At 32.9% G+C, this 19411-nt stretch overlaps 1 protein-coding gene across 9 annotated transcripts in view; it reads right to left on the bottom strand.

Annotated features, from left to right (window-relative positions):
• The window catches only part of VPS13B (vacuolar protein sorting 13 homolog B), a 627348-nt gene that overhangs the window by 305431 nt on the left and 302506 nt on the right, over window positions 1-19411 (bottom strand). For all 9 annotated transcript variants that reach the window (XR_006725148.2, XM_045517215.2, XM_074352636.1 and 6 more), the window contains exons 25-27: window positions 15066-15269; window positions 1793-1964; window positions 1148-1262 (exon numbers count right to left, since the gene is read on the bottom strand). Coding sequence is in view for 8 of the 9 variants with exons in the window: in XM_045517215.2 (XP_045373171.2) it covers window positions 1148-1262; window positions 1793-1964; window positions 15066-15269 (491 nt within the window). In the remaining variant the exon portion in view is untranslated. The remainder of the gene's footprint in view (window positions 1-1147; window positions 1263-1792; window positions 1965-15065; window positions 15270-19411) is intronic.

Genomic DNA, 19411 nt, shown 5'->3' with positions numbered 1-19411 from the left:
AATCAATTAGTGATTCACCGTTACTACAACAAAACCAATTATCATAAGCTTGATAAGATAATACTAGTATAATATGTCTTAATATATATCCAGCAAAATATTTTGAACTTCACAGATATGACACATTTTTTTTGGTTGTGCCAGATTTAATAGTAATTGACAAAAATGATATATACAATAAAGAATAAAACTTCAAATATATTTAATATAAAATCAGAAACCCATTAAATAAAAAAGCCTTTGGTTTTTAGAATACATAATGCATCAATAAAGGTACAGAAACATACATGCTTCTGCAGGCACTTAATAAATAATTGTTGAGTGAGTAAATATTACAAATCTAGGAAAAAAAGGACTTTCAGGCTGTTTCTATGCCAAAATACTATGAAGTTGAAAATAGAATGCTGTTTAAAAAATAATTTTTAAAAATATGTGTGAGTTTTGTGGTATATGAATTATATTTCAATTAAAAAAATTAGGGTGGTAGCATAAAGCAAAATAAAAAAAGCATCTTTCTTTGGGAAAAATTAACAATAAAATTGCTGTAAAGTTTCATAAAAATATCTAAAACTCTACTTTTGTCCTACCATTATTTATTAGTATAAGCAAATTATATTTGTAAATTATATTTGCTTATAACTGTAAATTACTTTTGATAGAAATTTATTAAGAAGGAAATATATGGTTCTAGGCACATCTACAACTTGTACATTAATCATCTGTGATATAAGAGAACTCTCCAAAGTGCAAAGGGACATGAGACGTTGCTCCATTTCGATCTATAATTATACTGGTATACGGAGTGGATGGGGAATATACAGTAAAAACCAAAGCCATCCACTGTGTCCCAGGAATCTAAACAAATATACAACATATGTAACAAGTTGTGAGATAATTAGTAGAGGTAGCTTCTTTCATTCAGTGTAGCTGTGTGGATGTTTATGAACAGATCTGCCCTCTTATAGAACAAAACTTTATTATATTCCATATATGAATGAATACCAAGTAAAATTAACCAATTTATCTGTTAAAAACCCTCTGGGAATATGTACAATATTTTACTAATCAGACCAAAATACAAAAATTCTTATATAGAATTTGTTCAAAGTAAATATAGCTTTTCCCGATTTCATTATTCATTATTTACCTGCTTCTATAGTGATCAATATTGAAACTTTCTATTTTACATTTCACTTTAGTGTAAACATCCTGGACATCTATGGAAGCACTGAGGTCTTCCAGTTCACTGACCACACAAAGCTCTGCAATAAGAAGCAAACATTAATATCAGTATAAGCCTCATACTCAGTATTAAAACTTTCTATTTCACATATAATATTGGCATAGATATCCTTCAGATCTAAAGTGGGAATGAGACTTTCTGTTCATTAGCCACACAAGATACTAAAATAATAAGGAAAATTATATCAATATAGCCCTAATAATTAAGACAGGATACTTATTTCAAGATAGGGGAAATCTCGGTTAATGTTTGAAGTGCTACATCTGGTATCAGTCAACAATCGCTGCAGTTCGTTTAGTGATGATCTAATGCATCAATCTGACCAATGGAAAGATTACCTTAGGGTTTTCGGAATGAATTTTAATACAAACAAGACAAGATTTAGGAAATAGAGTCAACATGTTAGTATTACTAGTAGAAATCACTTGAATTAGATCTAATAATGTTTATTTGATAAAAATGACAATGACAGATAAAACTGACTCTCCAATTTCTTCTAAACAATACTGTCTAATAGTTTATCTTTTCAGTAGAAAAGTAATCCTATACCTGTGCCTTTATTTTCAGGATCTGGAGCAAAGAGCTTTATAGTAATTTTGGGCAGCACCCACTGCATCCACAGACTAACACGTCCACTGGATCCACCAATGTTACTTGTAGTTTGTTCCAAGGTAACAGAATCCGAGAATGGTGAATCATCAACTGCTTGAACAGAATCTCCCTGGGATGAGAAATAACAACAATACTTTGTAACTTAAATAAAAATAACTGAAAAATTATAATTAAAAACCTGCGATGATTCCTTATAACTCATCCTTATAATATATGCTAATGCTAACCATACAGATGCTTATGCTAATACATAATGACAGTAATATAAACACATACTACTCACATGCTTTTCTTAGTTACAATGTACAGGCATGCCCTTCCAGTTTCCTCTAAACAAATTAGGATCGTACTAATGAGTATTTCTTGATCAAGAAGCTATAGTCAAGGACCGTTTGGGCTCTATTTTTGGAAATAAAGTTTTACTGCCTCACAGTCACATCGACTCATTTATCTATTGCCAATGGCTGCTATTTAGTAGAGTTAAGTAGCTGTCATAGAGGTGCTATGATCCACAAAACTTAAAATATTTACTGTCTTGCCATTTACTAAAAATGTTGCCTACCCTTGCTATGGAATATTAATGTCTGACTCTATAAGAACCATAGCAAAACATAAGTAGCATGATTTAAGAAACAGCAAGACATTCATCATGCTTCACATATGTTACTATAGAGACTTTTAAAAGTTAATAGATTTGATGATAGATTTTTTAAATGATTTATATGGTTAAAAGTGTCTTAATTAGAGGAACAGAGCATGAGCTTATTCAAGTCAACAAATACACACTGAATTCTGGATATGTGTAAGGCCCTAAATTTGGTACTAACAAACTTTCTGTAAAAGGTTTGTTGGGTTTTTCCTTTTCAGCAGCTGAAAAACAAATCCTAGTTTGGAGGTGAACAGCTTCAGTCTCAAAGGCAGGAAGAGATGGTGCCAGAAACAGTGATCACTCACTCATGCACTCCACTCTTTTAGGATTAGCTACCACGTATTTGGTTTTTTAAAATCCCAACTTTGCTGTACATCTAAAACCATCAAAAAAAAAAAAACCTGAGAGCCTAAACCCATTTTCTGTGAGCTGATCAACTATACTCTAGCATGCTTATTTAAATATTAGTTATATGTGCTGAAGCTCAGTCTGATAGGCAGCCTGGTATATGAGGTTAAGGACTTCAGATACTGTAATGTAATTTAACCTCTCAATTTGTTCCCTCATCTGCGAAATGGTTATTATAATTATATTTATTATATAATAATAATATATATCTTACTTAAGATTAAGGAAGAACACAAATATAAAGTGATAATTTGTAATATACAATTCATAAATGGTATGTATAGTAATCACCATCAAGCTTAGCTACTACTTAGACATTGTTACTCTCCGCCCTGTAGAATTTGGTATCCTATACCCTACACCCTCTTGCCTTTCTCATTCTGTCACCTTTCTAACTTCAGGACATTTTCCTTTGCCATGTATGTTCAACTTGTAACACTCACCTGTTGCTTTGAGTGTTTCAAACAAAATGTTCATTGCCTACGCTAAGGATCCATAACCAGTAGCCAACTACCAGACAAAACATCCTTTAAGGTTTAACAGAAGAAAATACAACATGGTCAGTACACTGTTTCCTTGGATAGTTTCTCAGACCAGAACCCATTTATCTCCCAGTCAAGGCATTAGACTGGCACCTAAAGAACAAGGAAGATAGGAAAACCTCACACAAAACAAAACCAAAAAAACCTACTCTCACTAGTACAGACATGCCATCTCTGCAGGCATATTCAGTTCTATATGAAGTTTTTACCCTGACCTCACTTTTACAGCATCTTTCAACCAGAAGAAAACTCAGTTTCCTTGAATCCCCAGAAGAGATCAAACAAGGAAGATTTTCACAAAACTACAGGGAAGTGTTTACTGTTGGAATACTTAAGGACCAAGCACAGCAAAGCAATAGTGTCTTGCAATTCACTGTGACACAAAATTAGACTTAAATCTGAATATATAGTCATCCTTCCTTCCAATTACACCAAACAAAGCAAATAGCTTACTGTTTGGGATGTTTTTATATAAATGCCTCTCTAAAACATAAGTGGTCCTAAATCTGCTATAATTGAAATTTCTTAGAATTTGAGAAGGTATACAAAAATTTAGGGTTTTGCAAAAAGACAACCTATGGAATGGGTGAAAATATTTGCAAAAGATGCAACCAACAAGGGATTAATTCACAAAATATACAAACAGCTCATATGGCTCTGTATCAGAAAACAAACAACCCATGCAAAAAATGAGCAGAAGGCCTAAATAGAGATTTCTCCAATGAAAACAAACAGATGGCCAATAGGCATGTGAAAAGATGCTCAACATCATTTAATTATTAGAGAAATGCAAATCAAAATTGTAATGAGGTATCACCTCACACCAGTCAGAATGGCCACTATCAAAAGTCTACAAATAATAAATGCTAGAGAAAGTATGGAGAAAACACAACCTTCCTACACTGTTGGTAACGTAAATTGGTACAGACACTATGGAGAACAGTATGGAGGTTCCTTAGAAAACTAGAGTTACCATATGATTCCAGGAATCTGGAAAAGATGAAAACTCTTATTTGAAAAGATACATGTACACTAATGTTCATAGCAGTGCTATTTACAATAGTCAAGACATGGAAGTAACCTAAATGTCCAAACAGATGAATAAAGAAGATATGTATATACACACATATATATACACACACGTACATATATATACACATACATATACACATAATAGAATATTATACAACCATAAAAAAGAATGAATTATGTCATTTGCAGCAACTTGGATGGACCTGGAGATTATCATACTACGTGAAGTCAGTCAGAGAAATGTATATGTGGAATCTAGAAAAATTAGACAAAGGAACATATTTCCAAACCAGAAATAGACTCACAGATGTAGAAAACAAACTTACGGTTAACAAAGGGGAAAGTGGGAGGAAGGGATAAATTAGGAATTTGGGATTAACAGATACATATTACTATATATAAAATAGATAAACAACAAGGACCTACTGTATAGCACAGGGAACTATATTCAGTATCTTGTAGTAACCTATAACGGAAAATAATCTGAAGAAGAATATATGTATATATAAAACTGAATCACTTTGCTATATACCTGCAACACTGTAAATCAACTATACTTCAATTAAAAATTACAGCTAAAAAATTCAAGTTTTTGGTTAAGTGTCTAAAGTAAAATAGTATCTAATGAAAAGCAAAAACTAATCCCAGAAAAAGGTATATTTTACAAAGTTAAATTTAATAAAAGGCAACATAATGTGTCAGTATGCCTTTCTCTACAGACTGGTTCTCAGAGCATTTACAAATTAATTTCTCTCTCCAAGAGTCAGAAGAACATCATAATCCCGAGAATGGGAATTACAGGGCAAAGAGTACCTCACATCAATGGAAGCCTTGATTTTTAACACTACTCAGTAGTAATGCTAAGAAAACTGTGGCTCAAATTTAGTAAGTAAGGACTCCTGAGAAAAAGTTTTGCTCTCCTTCTTCATATAGTTTCAATTTTCATTTTGGATTTACAACATTTGGGTGGTACTATTAAATATGTTTCTGCATTAATTTTCTGCTCTATTTCTAAATCTATAGCAAAAACTGAGCCAGAACTAGAGATGCTGAACTATTTTCCCACACCTCTTCATGCCAAGTTCTAAAATACACAATTCAATTCTTTCACCATTTTGTCACAAATTGACCAAAATACTGAGTTTATTTTGCTAACTGAATTTATCTTTGTTCATCTGGAAGAGCAAATACTTCAGCCCTTTATCCTTGGCCTGCTTCAGAGCTCAGGGATGATCATACTTTTGGCCATATTACTCTCTCTTATCAAAACAACTCCAGGGTTCTTGTTCAGTCACTAAACTTCCCAAAGGGCTAAACACTTCCACGACTGTTTGTACTTAAGTCAACAGTAACAAGTGGCCTGCTGTGGCTTCCACTACCTTTGCTCTCACTATTTTAATGTGAAGAGTGGGAAAAATAAAGAACTGTTTTTAAGCTCTGTACTTAAGTCTCTCACTCATATTTCCCCCTCTACTATCACTCAGATTGATATTCAGGAAGCTAGAGCTTTATCCACTGAAAAGTATGTTGCTCCCTATCAACATGTCAACATAAGAAGAATTATTCATAGTTTAAAGTACCCATCATCCAAGGATCATATAAACAAATACTTCTCTTCTACTTAACACAAACAATTGGTAAGAGTGTGCTTTTTAAAACTAGATCCATTTACAGTGAGTTCTTTATAGTCAAAATAATTTTAAAATAATGGTTTTGATCCAACTTAGCAAGAAATAGCAAGAGATACCTTAAACAGTAAATGTTTTAAAATTTCATGAACTTTTTGAGTGCAAGTATTAATAAGAAATTTTTAAAAATCAAAACTGCTTTTTAAAAGTGGTCCCCAGATCCATAATTGACATAAGTAGGCACAACAAATGTAAGGTGACCTCAGATTAACAGGTTATATTTATACAATAAAACTATTTGAATTTTAAAAAATAAGCCAATAATCGAGAAACCAGAGGCATCTTCTGGTATGATGATTTTGAAATAAGAAAAGCATAACAAACAAAATATTTTGTTGATTTGTATGTGGAGGCTAAGCAGTACCTGCTTTGATATATGTATTATCTTGGTTCTTTCAACAGCTACTCAGTTGATGAGATAATGATCTAAATGCTAAGATTCCTACATTTTGAATGAAAGTTTCTCTCTAAATGCTGATGATAAAACCATTTAAAGATAAATATTTAATGAAATAAGTCTATTTTCAGGAACAGATATAAAATTATTATGAGATGTTCTTAAAATAGAAATTGAGTAAAAAAGTTCAAACTAAATTTATTTTCTATAAGGATGTCTGGAATAACAGATTGAGGTCGATTACTGCTTAGGTTAACTGCACTTAATACATAAGTGAGTAACAACTTTTTATAACTGAAAAAATGGCAGTTTTGCTATGGCAGTTGCTGTCAAGTAACTTCTGTTTTTCTTTTTTTGGATATATAACTGACATATAACATTATAACAGTTTCAGGTATACAACATAATGATTTGATATTTACATATATAGTGAAATAATCACAGTATGGTCTAGTTAACATCCATTGCCACACACAGTGACAAATTATTTTTTCTTGTGAGGTGAACTTTTAAGATCTATTTTCTTACAACTTTCAAATATACAATACAGTATTATTACAGTCACCATGGTGTACATTACATCACTAGGACTTATTTATTTTATAACTGGAAGTTTGTACCTTTTTGACCACCTTCACTCATTTTGTCCCCTCCACCCCAAATTTTCGCTTTATATTTGACTAAAATAAATGCATTCTAAATAACTATTAGAAACTAAGAAATGAACCACTTCATGCTGGATTTTTTTTCCTGAAAATAAATTTTTTTATCTTAATTGAAGTATAGTTGATGCACAGTAGTATATTAATTTTAGGTGTATAATATAGTGATTCAATATTTTTACAGATAATATTCCATTTAAAGTTGTTATAAAATATTGGCTATATTCCCTGTGCTGTACAATATATCTCATGCTGGATTTTTCTGAGAACTCGGCTGCTAAAGCAATTTCAACTCCTAGATCAATAAAACATGGAATTCAAATTTTGCCATGATCCTAAGCTTCCAACATGTGTGTTTAATCTGTCAATTTTTAATTTAGGTTGAGCTATAAAACAATACTCTAGCATTCATTCAGCATTTTAGATTTTTCTAAAGCTTTAAAATTATTTCTTATAACAATACTGTGAATAAGGATGACATTATCAAAGATCTTACATGTGTACACATGAGAAAGCTTCATCAATACAATATAGCTATCCATAATAACTGTCCTTTCTGTATCCCCTTTATGGAAAGTATTGAAAATGCACAAGAGAGAAATATCATTTTACATAACTACAACAGCCTCCAAAAGAGTTACAATTTATGCATTTACCCTGTAAGGGAAGTATGTGAGTGCCCATGTATTTGTATATTGTGTGTATGTTTGCTTCGTTGACTTGTTATGTAAATGAAATCATGAAAATGTTAGTGCTTTTAAAGGTAGTTTTTATTGTTGGACTGTCTTGTAAGCAAAATGGCATAAATATTTCAATTAAAATAATTATATAATGTTTCACTTTCCTGAACAACTGATGGGACACAAACTTTTGACAATTTTAACTAGCCAAAATACAATGGAGTATGTTCTTCAAGTCTACGGGTAAAGTCTTATTTATCTTTGAGTCCATGTCAACAATTTGTGCGCCAGAGACACATTGGGTACAGCAAAAATTTTGCTCCCCATTCCATGTAACACAGAATTTTCTCTGGGAAACAGCAATGTAATTTATAGGCTAAATTTCCCAGGCCACCTATGTATCATGTGTATACACATATCCATCCCCCAACTTAAATACTATAAATTCCTCTAAGCATAAAGGACTGTGCCTTACATGGTTAATTAAAAAAAAAAAAAGATGACTATTATTATGCTAAGTATCCAATTAAAAAAATTAGAAAAGCAACAGAATAAACCCAAGAAAAAAGCAGTATCTATTTTAGCCTGGGTAGTAGAAAACAGTTATCCTTGAGACTTTTTAAACACAACTCTAAGTTACAAGTAGGTTTGAAGGCTTGATCTCATACTACCGAATGTTTCAAGAAATGTCTATGAAATTAATAGCAAAGGGGCCCCAGGTTAGTGATAGCCTTTGGAGTTTCTCAGAGAAGGAAACACATAAAATCTCTGTTGGGGAACAGGCTCCTGACCACTACGTAAGAGCCTCATAAAGTCCCACTAGTGAAGAACTCCCAGCAGAAGAGTACATAACACATACGGCAACGGTGTAAGAGCAAGAGTTAAGAACAAAACAAACAGTAAGATTAGATTCTCAAGAAATTCAGATAACAGATCTGATAAATAATATAAAAGAATTATGTTTAAAACAACAGAAGACATGAAAACAAACTGAAAAAAACTCATTATACAGTTTTATGAATTTACATCAAAATATATTTGTAGTGACAATGAATCTATACATCTTGTACCACACCATAATCAATCAGATTTAATTTTATCATAAATGAGGTACTATTTCCAAATCATTAAACATCCATATATTCAAGAACAATGTGTTTAAAGTCTGCTCTGTACCAAACAATAGTGCTTGATACTGAGTAGGTTCTGGTTGCTTAAACTAGGGTTATTCTCAGATACTAAAAATAATAGTAGAAAGTTTGTATTTCACATCCAGGATGTGACTGAAACAATATAATCATTATTTGACATCCCTACTTCTTAGTCAGCGTAAGTCTCCCAGTCTAAATCATCTTCTAACCTATAATGTTTGTTTGACTTAACACATACTTTAGATGAAAAAAATTGCATAAAAAGTATAGCTAATATGGAAACAGAAAAAGCAACAAAGGGTCATTTATTCAATATGTCTTTTGCTATCTGAACAAAATCTGTTTGTTGAAACACGCTAGAAGGTTTCCTTAACACAAAATGACTGTCAAAAGAGAAAATTACGTTCAACTTGAAAATACTACCCAATATTTAAAAAGCTGAGTGAAATATTTATTCAACATATTACTGGAAGCCTAGCCAGAGCAATTAACAAGAAAAAGAAGTAAAAGGCAGCTAAACTAGAAAAGAAGAAGTAAAATTATCTGTTTGCAGACAACATGACCTTATATGCAGAAAACCCTAAAGATTTCACACACACACACACACACACACACACACACACACACATAAAACACCTGTTAGAACTAATAAACAAATTCACCAAAGCTGCAGGATACAAAACCTACACACAAAATCATCTTTCTATACAGTTACAGTGAACAATCGGGAAAAGAAATTAATAAAACAATTCTATTTATAATCAAAAAGAATAAAATACTTAGGAATAAACTTAACCAAGGAAGTGAAAGACTTATATACTGAAAACTATAAAATATTGCTAAAAGAAATGAAAAAAGACATAAATAAATAGAAAAATGTCCCATGTTCATGGATCTTGATGTTAAAATGGGAAGTTATTGTTTAATAGGTACCAAATTTCATTTGAGAAAAATAAAGTTTTGAAGATGGTTGATGGTGATGTGAATGCACTTAATGCCACAGAATGGTACACTTAAAAATGGTTAAAATGGAAATTTTATGTTCTCTATGTTTTACCACAATAGAAGAACTCACAAAAAAATTAACTGGGACACCTTTGTCTTTTTATTAAACGCTCTTAAAACTGCCCAATTTGAGAATGCCATCTTTTTCTAACTAATATAACAGCCAAACTTGAAATAAGAAGAGGCAAATCTCAAGATGCCAGAAATGAAGAGGAAACACAAAGTCAGGGTAATGACTGGGAACTGAGTCTATGGTGGTAAAGGGAAGTCTCAAACTCAGGTAAAGGGAAAGGTCTAGGGGTTTAAGCAATGCCATTTTAACACTCCTTCAGAGACTGGAAAAAGCTTAGAGTCTGAGTTGGAGCCATTTGCATAAAGCCTGGCACCAAAAAGAGCTGCTTCTTCAGTAAAAACAGACAATCCACATGAGGCTTCCCAGACTGAAGAAATGTCATGAACGGTTTCCATACGGGGCACCAAAGTGGGGCGGGAACAAGGAACAAAAACCGCCAACCTCTCACTTCTATTACCCTCCGATCTCCTGCCTGTATCACCCACTGACTAAACCAAATGGATAAGAAATAGCTAAAAGGGCATTTAGCAAAGGGAATTAAAAAAAAAAAAAAAAAAAGGAATTGAGAAAAATGCCCTAGAGAAAACACAGAGAGTTAAAAGAGTAGGGGAAAAAGGGGGAAAACAGAAAAGAAAAAACAAAACAAAAATGCAAACAAAAAACAAACAGTGGTTCAAAGACTTGGAGAGGGAATATGAGAAGTTCTAGAAAGAGAAACTAAGGACAATGTAGAAGTATTTTGTCAAGTGACAATGAGTGTTTTAGAATTGAAGAGAACTATTCCACAAAACTCAAGTGTTGAGCAGGACAAAGGAGAACAAACACATCTGCACTTGGTGGCAACAGTTTACTTTAAAAAGGAAGATTTACCAATGGATTAAGTCCTAGAATTCGTATGATAATACATCTTAGGGACTCTAAAGTCACAATGCAAAAGTTTTCATTTCAGCCTTGCCACTCATCTGTATGATCTCAAACAAATCACTCAACCGCAGGAGCCACAAATTCTTCACTGTAAAAGGTAAATAATACTACCAACCTCATAACATGGGTTTGAAAATTAAAAGAGAGAATGCTTATAAGGTGCTCAGTTTAGTGGATACTCCAAAAACTTTTTATTTTCTTCTTAGCCCTGGCTGCATGAAGAAGACTGTCACACTAAGGACACGGTATACCACAGCAGCCCTATGCTGTTATAATGCTATTTTGTTAAAACTTGGGGGAGGCAGGAGAACACAGGTATGAAGCAATCTCAAGGTAATAATTTTACTTAAATACATCAATATCAGCACCTTTTACTGCGGCAGTAACAAAAGTTTTAGGAATATATTTATCAAAGAAATACTATCACTCAGAGCTTCCTAACTAGTGCGCTGTGACACCACGGGCATGTCAATGCTGAGACACAGGTCTCTTGGCCCTCAGAGTTTGTGGGGAAGGGCTGGGGTGAATCAAGCTCTCAATGACTTAGAGCTTCTCCTGATTACTCCAGGTAGAAATATCATTTTCTATCTATGCAATGTCATGAAAAGGGTAGGGAAGTTACAGCTACAACTAACCACAAAATAGATACAGTATATTTAAATCTGTATATAGAGAGTTCTGTTGCTTATATGATGCTATTATCCAGAGAGTGTCTTATAATCACAAGATTATTAGGACAATGATTAGCAAGAGAAGCAAAGGGAGGCCAGGGAGGCCAGGGATGCCAGGTTTGAAAAGTCATAAAGGCTTCTGAACAGATTAAAAGAAAATATATGTGTGTCTCTCTCCACATTGTCTTCCTTAGCACCATTCATTAAATAGTTTCTCCAGTGAGAGAACAGGGTTTTATCACCATTCAGTCAAGTAAAACTTTAAATATATAGGCAAATTCACCAAAGTTACAGAACATTTTAAAATGGAATTCAAAGGATCATAGTAACATACCTACCATGTTAGAACTCAAAATAAAAAGAATGAGAATTACAAAGGTCATTACCCACAGTTCTAGCAGCACTATAAACAAAAGAAAATGAGAAATCAAAGTCTGGGCACAAATTCTGAATTCTGCATCAACTAAACAACCACAGATTTAGTCACAAATGAAGCAATCACACACAAAGGAGAAGACAGTGACTATCTTTTCTGATGCCATCATTTACTAATTCTCAAAGAGGTTAATTTCAACTCAGATGCATACATAGTTAATCTTGATCTCCACATAATTATTTTCTTGAGAGCAAGCAGACAAATTATACATGAAATATTCAATATATGAACACCTCCTTCTAAGTTGTAAAGTTAAATCAAAGCCTTAACGTTGACTATCATATCATAACAGTCTTCACAAAAATCTTCTTGCTCCTTACAGAAAACAAACCAGTGAAATTACTTTAAGATACTTCTCAGGGAACAAGGTTCCCAAGTGACTGTGAGTTTCAAATCCATATCGAACTACTAGTCATCACTCACTTCTTTTCTTGCCCACACTATGTAAACAAAAGTGGGTACATTTTGAAACTATTTACCACATTTCCCCCCATAACTCTTGTTACCTTTTGTAAGCTGCTTTACATGGTGTCTCTTGAATATTAATGTGAATCTTTTGCGTTAAGATTCTTTCACTTTCAGATCTTTTTAAATCAGATCAGATTATATCCATAGTTAACAAAAAACTAACAAATCCACTAGAAACATTTTCATCATTTATTTCTATGATCCAATTAGAAAAAATTCTCAAAGTTCCAATTTTAAATTAGCTGCAGTCATAGAAGGAACTTATTATTAAAAGCAGAATTAAGTGATTGAGAAAATCCTCCCCCTTTGTTAATCTCTTCCTTTCGCTAATGAAGACATCATTCTTCCAGTCTATCCTATTTATTATATACCTACTAAAGCAAAACTATTACCAATGTCTTACACATTTCTTAAGATCCATTTCAAATGTTACTTCCTCTGCAAAATACCTCTGTAGATTGAATTTGAAATCATTTCTCTATAATTGCAGAGCATGATTATCTCTATTACATCTTATATCATGGTCACCACGTCCACTTTATAATTTGTAGACAGCACCACACAAACTGTACTTTGTGTGAATGGCAGTCCCTAGATGTATGACCAACAGGTATGACCATTCCTGTTGGAGCCCTGTCTTTTCTGGACCTGCAGTGTTTTTTAAATAACTCTTTCTAAAAGACCACTCCCAAGATAGGCAGTCATGTTCATATTACCATCACAATTAATACAATACTTAGCCAAGAACTGTTTAGTGGAACACTCTCCCTCCTGCCACTGAAACATCCAGAAGATTTAACTTTATAATTTCACTTGTACTAGCCTTGTCCAGCACTTTAACACCCTGAGCTTTGATTACTCTACCAAAGTATTTTACTAAGTGTATTTTGTGCAATGTTAACATATAGTGTATGAAAAAGGGGTCTTTGGTTAAATACGTTTGGAAACTACTACATTCAATAAAGTTAAAAAGTTTTCTTTACTGCAGGAGCCTTTATATTATTCTAAGAACATTAGGAATCTCCAGAAAGAATTCATTGTTTTTACCCTAAAAGGATATGCCTTACTGACTTCAAAAGGGAATATTTCTAGATTTTCATTTGAAGGGAAAACAAAAAGTAATCCTATCACTTAGGTCACTGAGTTTCTTAAGATTGGGAATAAGCAGGGACAGAGAAATTGCTTGTGCAGGGGTCAAATAGATCTACTTCAACACGTGTTTACACAAAAAGGAAAACTACCTCCATCTATGACAGTAGTTCTCGGGGGTTAGAGTTCAGGCCACTAGGCGGTGTTTTGAGAATGTGTTAGGATGTTTCTGGCTGACTGATAATTCAATGTCACTACTGGCATTTAAGAGTTACCAGTTAGGGTATCAAGAGGCCCTATGATGAACAGGACAATCTTGAAAAATGAAGCCTATCTCACAGGCATTGAAGCAGGTGAAATCCTATTTATAAATAAACATATGGGCATCCAATTGGATTCTGTTTTAAATGTAAACACTTTTTTTTTTTTTTGCATTTCTGCATGATCTTCTTACATACAAAGAGTTCTAGAAATGCGACTATGGAAATAAGAGGGAGAATAAACTTTGTTTTGTTCAAAACTTTACCAAGTTTGCTATCACTTCAGAAAATCACATCATCAACTTGTTGTATTTAACACAGGCCTGCACAAGTCTATTTGTATCAGTCGCATTCACAGTAATCGCATATACCTGGCTACTTCATTATATCTTCTATGTAGCCATGCCTGAGCATTTTTAAATTGAAATATATATTACTGTACCTTAAATTACTTTCTTTTAATCCTTTTAATCCTTTTAATCCTTTCCACTCTATTCAAGATACCAGAAAATTTTGAAATTATATATATATTATAATTATATATATAAAAAGGTTATATTATTTTTTATTTTCATTTCAGGATAGTAAAGGGGGCATTATAAAATATTTGTCATAAAAAAGGGCACTGGCATACTGGGTGAGGTTATGGTATTAAAAAATGAAAAGAAAGGCTTTTATGATCAGAAGGAAGGAGGAGAGAACTTTGGGTCTGACAAAATTGAAAACTACAAGATAACAAAAACAAGGCAGAGAGGGAAGGGGAGCGGGGAGCATGAGCCTCTTTTGCACTCAGCTTCTAAGTTTCCATACTTCTGAGGAACCACATTTCCTGTGCCTCAGCTTTTGCCATTTCACAGAACGCCCACTGTCACTTCACTTCCTACTAAAAGTGATTAAAATACTTGGACCTAAAAGAAACTGTGCCACACGGCCACTGCTACCACAGCTCCTCAGGAGCCCCGTGACCCTGCCGGCTGCCACAGTGGTGAGGCCATCTTCATTCTCAGCCCTGAGACGGAACTGTGAGCTACACATCGCCCTTCACTTAGTAACGGGATTTTTCAGAAACACTGACCTCAGTAGTAGTCCCAATGTCAGCAGACGGGCTGCACGTGCTGGTGTCTGGAGGAGCTGTGCCTATGCTGCTCCTAACTGGGGAACCAGGCACAGGCCCTGCCACGGTCTCTGGATAAGCTGAAGAAGGGCTGGGATTGCCTCTCTTCTGAATCTTATTCCAGACTTTATTCATGATATCAGCTAGCTCATACAAGAGCTGCACCTGAGCAGAAGGGGAAAAAAAGGAACAAGTCTTTCAACTTCTAGTCACAATTGACCAAAATACTAATTAAACGTGAGAAAATTAAAACAAGTCCAGGGAAACAAGAATATATGAAACAAAAATCTATCAATGTATCACTGATCATGACATTATATCCTGACCTATAATCTATTATATATTATATGCACTGTATTTATCATATATATGATCATTTTGTCATGACACCATAATTTTGATGAGATATATAGAGAAAAAGAATTCATATAAAAATGTATAATATTAAACATTTTATCATGAATTGAATTTGAGACAGATATGATGAACTTATTTACACTTAAAATTTGCCATATGTTCAAACTGTAATATTTTATAAGCAATTTAGCATTTTGGGAGAAAATATTGCTAAGATGGTAATAATGCTAATAAAACAGCTTATTATGGGACAGTGGATTTCTTTTAATACAAAACTAATAGAACAAACACAAAGAAATGCCTCTTAAACAGAGGTCCAGATCAAAATTAGAAATCAAATAAATCCTAGTAAATATGACTATTTAGTTATACATGAAATAATCACCATTCTTATTTCTAAATTATTTCCACATTTAAATTTTCTCTATTTTCTGAGGAATAAATCTGAAACTGGATTTCTTGTGCAGCAAAATAAAGTAAAAAAGAATGATATAACATAGAACAGTAAAAGGAAAATGTTACATATGAAACTTTTCTATAGATAAAGAACATAAACTATCCAACCTACTATTCCCCTCAGATTTGTCATTCCAATATTCAGAGAAAAAACTGTTTAACTTGCACGTTGTTTGACTAAGTTGTAAGATATTTACATAAGATTTCATAAATAAGCATTAATCATGGAATTTGTATGACAACATATTGCCATATACTGTATAAAAGAAGCCTAGGAAAAAAATGCAAACACAATATATAAGCAAATCCACAGCTGGATACCATATTCTGCTTGCCACTAAAAAAAAGAAAGAAAGAAAGAAATTCTCATATTTATAAGAAGTTTCAGCCGCAGGACATATCCAAATGATAAAGCTGGCTTCTTATGTGGGCAGAACAGATGCCTAAAAACACTCTTGTCAATCCTTATTTGATATAAAACAGTACATGGTTACAGTTTCTCCTGTTTTTTGTGTGATGAAGTCTCAAATCTCAGGTTATAGCTCTTTTTGTTAAAATAATAAGCTAATGGCTAGAAATCCTATAAAAACCTTATGAGAGAAATTTTAGTTCAAATTCTTTTGTCCTTTTTGGCCATTAAATAAGATGATGCATAAATCTCTAAAAAGAAACCATTTTGCTGCAAATCAAAATTTTAAAAAAGATTTTTACTTTTCGGTAAACAATTAGAACTGACAAATAAGGAAAACATAAATAGCTTCTAAATAGTTTTAAGGACATAAGTTTTATTTAGTTAAGACAATGCTGCTTTTATTGTCACTACTCCTGATTTCAACTGGTATCATAAAAGAATTGTATATGAATGTCACCAAGTACACTGTGCATTTAGCATACCAAGCAAACACTGACATAAACTTTAAATACATTTTTATTTTCAAAATATTTATTTTTATTTATATCACAGAATTCAGACTTTCCAAATTCAGAGTTTTTAAAAAAGAAGGCAAAAAGTTAAGATAAATGTTCAACTCTTATCCTTCAAGCTGTACTGAAAACTATGCCAAATAGAGCCACAATGAGCTACTATCAACTAGCTATTAAGACATTTGAAATTAAAAAGCATAACTAAACTAAGTATTGGTGAGGATATAGAGCAGCTAAAATTCTCTGCTAAGAGAATGTAAAATTTAGACTACAGTTTCGCAGTTTCCAAAAAAGACATACATATACTGTATGATTGAGCCATTTCCTAAGTGTTTCCCTAAGAAAAATTAAAGTCTTTGTCCACACAGAGACGTGAATACAAATGTTCACAGCAGTTTTAGTTGTAATAGTCTAAAACTGGAAAAAAAAAAAAATCTCAAATGGTAACCAGTAAGTAGGTGAATGATTTTTAGAATATCCATACAACAGAATACTTGCCAATAAAAAGAAATAAACTTGGATTCATGGAAAAATATGGATTAATCTCAAAATTATTATGCTGATTGAAAGAAGCTAGGTGAGAGAGAGAGAGAATACAACTGTATGATTCCATTTATATGGAATCCTAGCAAATCCTATAATGACAGTGTCAGTGGTTGCCTGGGATTGGGGGGAGGATTACAAAGAGGTACAAAGAAAGTTTTGAGGATGATGGATTTGTCATTATCTTGATTATAAAGATGACTTCATGGGAATATATATGTCAAGCTTTATCAAATATATACTTTAAACATGTGTAGCTTATTGCATTTACGTTTTTACCCCCAAAAAAACTTTTTAAAAATCTCTAAAAAATGAGCTCTATGTGAGGTAGCTTTATGTGGTTTATGTATGGAGGTGACTGAATATCAATAGTATCTTAAATATCAAATACTGATTGAATATAAAAATGTAACATTTTATTGTTTAAAAATTAACTGCACATACTTTTTCTCATTTAACCAAATCCAATCAGAAAGGAGACTTAATTGGACTGGTGAAGTGGAGAAAAACCTCAAGGAGATACATTCTTGAAAGATACATAGGATTTAAATGGGTGCAAAAAGCCATTCCAGTCATAAGAATAGCAAGAGCAATAGCCAAGTGCAGAAAATGATCGAGACATGATGTAGGGCCATGAAAAGTTTGGCAGTGTATTAGGAGAGTCAGATAGAGGAGTGAACATAAAGGAACATAAAGGTAGACAGGAATAAGAAAAACCATTAGATATACAATGTCAATGGAAACCGAGCAGGAATGGAATTTCAAAAAACAATTACTCATCCATGTTGAATAACAACCAAGAGAATGTGAATTTACAAAGTCTATTTCATTTGGTATGCAGGTTGTTTACTAATCATTAAAATTCAGTTGCAAAAGAAAGCGTTTTTTTGAAAAAAAAAAAAAAACCCTTTTTATGTAGGACATTACATTTAGTCTAATTTTAAGAGATAAAAATGGAAATGAGGAGCTCAGAGAAATTAAAAATGAGTGAATAGTGGAAGAACACAAATCTGGTTTTGTCTGAACGCAATGCTTGTGTTCTTAGACTAATGCCAAATTCCACTGCCTAGGTGAAAACTAAACATAACTTTGAACAATAAAAGCTATGAATAAATGGACAGGAAAGGAGCATGAAATCCATCCTTTCTCTAGTTTCACATATTAAAAACTCAAAAATGAAAAGATAGTTTTATGTTCCTGGGAATATCTTATAGGAAAACAAAATGTATCTATTTATTGGCTGAGGGAAAATTGCAATTTTATTAGAGATCCCCCAGGCTCATTTAATTTTGGAATAAACACAATTTTTAAGGTCTGAGAAACTAGTGTCTGAAGACAAAGGGAACTGGGTAACTTTGGCAAAACACTTAAGATGAAAGCAAGGTTGATGGAAATCACTGATGGCTACAAATTCTCTAAATATCCAACCAGGTTAAATATTTATAGTGTCTAAGGCCTTGAATGGCAATGAACTCTTAAGAACTGACACAGTAGTTTAGGTCTCTGTATTTGGTACAGAGATTTACAACAATGTCGGACATGAAAATGAACTTGCTCTGGGCCTGCCCTACATATAGAGCTTGCACTGTATTTTAAAGTAGAAGAAATTAGTTGAGGGCATTAAGCAATAATGAAACATTAATTCATGGACAAGTGTTAACACTTCTGATGTCACTCTAATGCATAAACAAAAGAATGGTATTTAAGTAGGAAGTACTTGAATGGAATCAAGACGCTTATATACTCGCTATAATCGGAAGTGCACAAAGATTCTGACAGTATATTAAAATTAAGTGGGTATATACATTGTTCTGGGGAAAAGGCTATTATAAGATTCTTGAAGAAGTCTATGGCACAAAAAAGAACGAGAAGTACTTTCAAAAAACAGAAACAAAACCGAGATGAATTAGTGAGCAATCACTCACACATACAGAAAAGGTTTATTTTGAGTCATTAATCTTAAAAGAAAATAATAAAAACAGTAAAAGAAATTTTAGGATCCTATATGCATGTGGGTATTTGTATTA

This window comes from Camelus bactrianus, chromosome 25 (assembly GCF_048773025.1).
Source record: "Camelus bactrianus isolate YW-2024 breed Bactrian camel chromosome 25, ASM4877302v1, whole genome shotgun sequence".
In the NCBI taxonomy this organism is placed as follows: domain Eukaryota; kingdom Metazoa; phylum Chordata; class Mammalia; order Artiodactyla; family Camelidae; genus Camelus; species Camelus bactrianus.
This window is presented reverse-complemented; position numbering and strand designations above follow the sequence as displayed.